This window comes from Charadrius vociferus, unplaced genomic scaffold (assembly GCF_000708025.1).
Source record: "Charadrius vociferus isolate BGI_N301 unplaced genomic scaffold, ASM70802v2 scaffold172, whole genome shotgun sequence".
NCBI classification, from domain to species: Eukaryota; Metazoa; Chordata; class Aves; order Charadriiformes; family Charadriidae; genus Charadrius; species Charadrius vociferus.
This window is the reverse complement of record NW_009647217.1, coordinates 1,000,288-1,005,131: the sequence shown is the minus strand read 5'-3', so window position 1 is coordinate 1,005,131 and position 4,844 is coordinate 1,000,288. Positions and strand designations below refer to the sequence as shown.

At 50.5% G+C, this 4,844-nt stretch overlaps 3 protein-coding genes across 3 annotated transcripts in view; 2 read left to right on the top strand and 1 right to left on the bottom strand.

The window, feature by feature from the left end:
* Positions 1-276: 276 nt before the first annotated feature.
* CCDC84 (coiled-coil domain containing 84) lies at positions 277-1,989 on the top strand. Its single transcript, XM_009879521.1, has 5 exons — positions 277-342; positions 680-710; positions 1,114-1,200; positions 1,309-1,441; positions 1,944-1,989. Exons 1-5 carry the CDS (start codon positions 277-279, stop codon positions 1,987-1,989), a joined length of 363 nt encoding a protein of 120 aa, XP_009877823.1.
* Positions 1,990-2,954: 965 nt separating this feature from the next.
* On the bottom strand, positions 2,955-4,767 carry RPS25 (ribosomal protein S25; the record flags this gene model as incomplete). The annotated part of the gene is made up of 4 exons (XM_009879519.1): positions 2,955-3,034; positions 3,434-3,532; positions 4,021-4,204; positions 4,660-4,767. Coding segments are annotated over 3 exons (387 nt in total), but the record flags the coding sequence as incomplete, so codon positions are not given.
* Positions 4,768-4,787: 20 nt separating this feature from the next.
* TRAPPC4 (trafficking protein particle complex 4) overlaps positions 4,788-4,844 on the top strand; it is a 2,060-nt gene continuing 2,003 nt past the window's right edge. Inside the window, exon 1 of the mRNA XM_009879518.1 lies at positions 4,788-4,795. Coding sequence (XP_009877820.1) covers positions 4,788-4,795 — 8 coding nt within the window. The remainder of the gene's footprint in view (positions 4,796-4,844) is intronic.

Below are 4,844 nucleotides of genomic sequence, written 5' to 3'. Positions count from 1 at the left end.
GCCATCCCGTCCACACGTTGGTGGCTGAGCACTAACAGCCATAAAGAGCAGGCGCAGCCATAACACGCAAGCGTGTAACGTTATCATGCCCCAAGAACGCGTCTCCTTTTCCTTTTTACTGCAAAGCTCCACACACAAACACAAATTTCTGCTCCAGACACCTCCGGACAATCATTGCCCATCCGGCTTTGGCCATCACTCACCTCTCGGGCTGCCTCCCGGCCTCTCTATTCCAGGGACTCCTCGCGGGACACAGAGCAGCCCGGCCCCAGCGGGATGCAGACAGGACCTGACTTAAACTGGATGGAATCAGGCCAGGCTTTGACCTTCATCGGCCACCAGGTAGGGGTGACTCACTAACGAGCATGACTTAAATGTGACTGCAGGTTACACGCAGCACGTGTTCCAAGGCTAAACAAGGGGTTTGCAGCCTCCATCACCAAAAAAGGCAGCTTTGCAGGTGCAGGCCACCACCTAGCTGAGAGTTTCGGTCATCCAGTGTTAACTTGCGTTTTGTTAAGCAAACGTTCTTTAACACGGCCTGAAACAACAAACGCTAAAAGAAAGTAGAGAAGAGCCTCCCTCTGTCTTTTTGTAAGAGAACACATGATGCCATTCTGTTTAGAGATACTCTTAAATGCATCAGTTTCTCACGTGTGTTCTGTGTTTCTGTTAACAGGAAACAGAAGGGAAAGGAAACGTGCACACAGGTAATCACACCTGTCTGGTGGCCTGTGTGGTTGCCACCCTGCTGGAAACTCCTGGCTTCCAAGTGGAAGGGGGATAATGTAAAGCAATTTTGAAGCAGTTACAGCATAACCAGGAGGCGCTCACTCTTTTGCCAAGGCTTGACATACTAGAGGGGAAGAAAACACTTCTGTATTAAGAAAACTCTGCTGGTGCTGCGTGGTGTGTGTGCTTTGGGGTGCGTTTTGCCACGGCCTTAAGTGAGGCGAGCCAGCTGCTTTTTCTTACACAGCCCAAAGCTTACTTTTCCTTTGCTGCTTACTTGGCAGAGCGAGCTGCAGGGACAGGGGGAAGAGGGGACGCTTTTCCCTACCTCGAGCTTAGGGGAACTTCAGTGGCTAAATACATTTTCCCCACAACTTCTAGGAGCAAAACCTCCGTGGCTAATGGAGGAAGAGGAGGATGGAAGTAAACAACAAATCGGACCTTCGTATGAGGAATTTCTCAAACAAAGTGAGCGGGCTGTATACGTTTCCATTAACCTGACGTTCCCTTTACCACACTAAAGAATCAAAAGCAATATCTGACTGAAAAACTTCACTGCACAAAATATTTTCTTAGAGGAGAAGCAGAAGCTGAAAAAGCTGCCAGCAGAGCGCGTTGGTGCCAACTTTGACCATACCTCCCAGACAGGAGACAGCTGGCTCCCTTCCTTCGGGCGGGTTTGGAATCACGGCAGGAGGTGGCAGTCCAGGTAAGGCGCACAGCAGCACAGACTGGTGTCCAGCGGAGGGTCTGAGGCTTACTTCCAGTCAGGCTACCCACGGAGCAGGCTTTGGGGTAGCAGCAAGCACAAGGCGATGTCTTACTGCCCAAACCAGTAGTGCCAGGCAGTGCTCAGTCCAGGCAGAGCGTTGCTGTCGTCCCAGGGCAGCGCGCAAGTGACTTGTGAGGGGGAACGCAGCAGCAGAGGCTGCGCATGCAAAGGTGTCTGCCCAGCAGAGCTCGGCTCACCTTTCAGACCCGCGTACGGCCTCACGTACACGCACTTGTCCTGCCGGCGCCTTGTACCACACTAGAAACCTGTGTCAGCTAGCTGAGGAGACTGCTACAGCTCACCCAGATAACTGGAAAAAAATTGCGTGAGCTCCTGTTCTCAAACACTGTGCATAGCACTGTCTTACTCATTAGACGAGGCGGTGTTCATTATCTCTTTCTAAAGGCTGTTGCATTATGACTTCTATGCTCTCTTTCAGGCATCAGTTTAGAACTGAATCGGGGGAAAAGAAGAAAAAAAGGTGATCAGAAGAGTAGCACTCAAGAAACCAAGCTCTGACTCTCGTGGAAAGGCGGACCATAGGTAGCTGCAGCTTTGTTGGTGCTGCCGCCGCTGAATTTAGCGTACTTAATATATACATCTAGATGCGCTTGGTCCCCAGGAAGGCAGGGTGACAACAGCACTGTTAGGGAAAGCTACTCTACCAGGGAGAGTCGCGGCAGATCCACGCCCCCTGCAACCGACCCACGGCATGCATCAGGGCATCGATTTCTGAAGTCTTAAGCTACACAGAGGCAGATCCTGCCAGCAAGAAGCCCACCTTATGGAGCGTGACGTCCCGTTAAAGAAATAAGTTTTGGAGAAATAAACTTTTGTTTAAAATTACCTCTTAGTAGACCAACTGAAAACTCATTTCAGATGGAGGGCGCACTTGCTGGGCAACTGATGACGTGCGTGCCTGATGCTTTTGTTCTAATTGATAGTACTTTCACTCATTCTGCCTCACCTAAAGGATGACTAATTAGTCCTCAGTAGAAGAAAGGAGGCCTTAGAGACCTTTGCCGTGGGCAGTTTGTACCTTTAATTTAAATAAAATACTTGCAGCCTTATTTCGAGCTGCTTATCTGCAGTTCCCCACTAGACACTGACCCAACAGTTGCTCTTGCCTTGTACACGCAGAGATCTGTGGGCACAGCTTGTTTAGAAGGAGTTTAAATAAATAATGAAAATATCCCACTAGCGCCTTCCCTATCTACAGTGCAAGAAATGGTCTTCAATTTTCCTCCTATTGGAACTGAATCTAGTTTAACCTCACTGGCTGCTGTAGGCGATGCAAAAGTTTCTCCCCTTTGTGCAATATAAAAGCACATTCACGGTACGTTCGTAAGACTGTATAAATGCAAACATTGGCTGGTAGAGGAAGCCAGCCGTGACCTGTACCAGAATCCACTATCAATAATGCGTGAATAACGAAACGTACACAGTCTTGAAAAAGCAAGAAAAATTATTTCAATAATTTTATTGGGTGCATCTACATATGACACATAGCTGACACAGTCACCGGAGAACCTGAAAAGCAAGAAGTCCCAAGTCAGATCACCACAGGTCAAAGCAAGCTAGCACAAAGGGTCTGAAAGCTCTGCTCAAACAAGAGCACTTTGACATGGTGCCCTCCAACAGCAGGGAGGACATGTGCCCAGGTACCCTGCAGCCCCCTGTGACAACACACAGAGCTTTCCTCATCCACTGAGCAACACCGACAAAATCACAAATTGCTCTGAAATTCTCAAGAACCCCTGTTTCCAGTAACGCCACCCAGGATGTTGTTCGGTGCGCGAGCGACGTCCTCTGAATGTCTGGAGAAATGGCTCATCCAAAGCAACGCGACTGTTCAGTACACCGCACGCAGCCCTTTGCTGGCCCCTGACAAAGCACCACCCGGCTCTGTCACGGAGCCCACCGTCTCACCTGCTTACGCGTCCTCCCCTGCGGCAGGTGCATCTCCACCTTTTGTGTTTCTGGTGTAGATCACTTGGGCTCGGTGCTTGGACACCAGTTTGATCAAGCCTACAAAAAAATGAAATTATTTGAGTGCACATGTACTGGAGGACACTGGAGATGATGTGCTCCCTTCTAAAGCGGCAGAGAGGACAACGTGCAATCAAGCCTACAAAAAAATGAAATTATTTGAGTGCACATGTACTGGAGGACACTGGAGATGATGTGCTCCCTTCTAAAGCGGCAGAGAGGACAACGTGCAATAGGAAACACCAGGGTACCCAATACTACACACGCTTATACAAGGCTTTTGTTCAGGTCTGGCAGCGGTTATGTTTCAACTGTCCTTCTGGCAGCATTTTCTTAGCATAGCAACACCACTGAATGCAGCGGAGCCTCTGCTCCTTACATCGGAGCACTTCTGAAACGCAAGCTAAGGCTGTGGCTCGTCAAAAACGCCAACTTTTGTACTTCAGATGCAGTACGAAATCTTCTAGGTGAGCAAGGAGAAGAAAAGAGCGAAGCTGCTTTCTGTTTTTCCAGTTTTGAGCACTTACCTTTGCTGAGCAGCTCCTGGAGGGCAGCCCTAGCCAGGGAGCCCCGAATCTTCAGCCTCTCCGAGACAACTGCAGGCGTGATGAGCTTGTAGTTGGGCACTTCTTTGCACAGTTTGTCATAGGTGGCCTTGTCAAACAGGACAAGGTTGTTCAACTTGTCTCTCACTTTCCCCTTGGACCACTTCTACTTGAAAAGAGGAAAAAAACCCCACTAAGCCATCTTCGAAGCAATAACAAAAGACTGAGCAAAAGAAGCACAGCATTCAACATCTCCGTAACACATCCCAAATTTGAGGACTGATGAGATGCACAAGATAGACTTTACAAACACACACGTTGCAGGAAATACCTATGGTATCTCAAAACAGAAGGACTGAAGCCTTTTGTTACTCGGTTTTAACACCACCACATGCAGCTCGCTGCCGGATGGACAGCCAGCTCCTCTAACACGATGGCACCCACACACACACCATCCCGGTGCCAGGAGCTCCCAGCCACACGCCCTGTAGATCTGGCACACGGGGAAGGCCTGGGGAGCCCCCGCGCTCTCCTCCCGCACCCCCGCGCTGTGTCCCCCGCGCTCCGGTCTTCACGGCGGGCTTGGGGCCTGCCGCCTGCTAGGCCGCCTCGGGCTCTCACCTTCTTCTTGGCTTTACCGCCGGACTTGTTGACCGGGTCCTTGTCCTTTTTGGTGGACTTGCCCGCGTCCTTTTTCTTCTTGTCGTCTTTGGGCGGCTGCGAGGCGGGGGGGAGGGGAGAAGAGAAGGATGCGACGGTCAGCGGCGGGGAGCAGGGAAGGTCCCCCCCCGCGCTCCCCTGCCCTC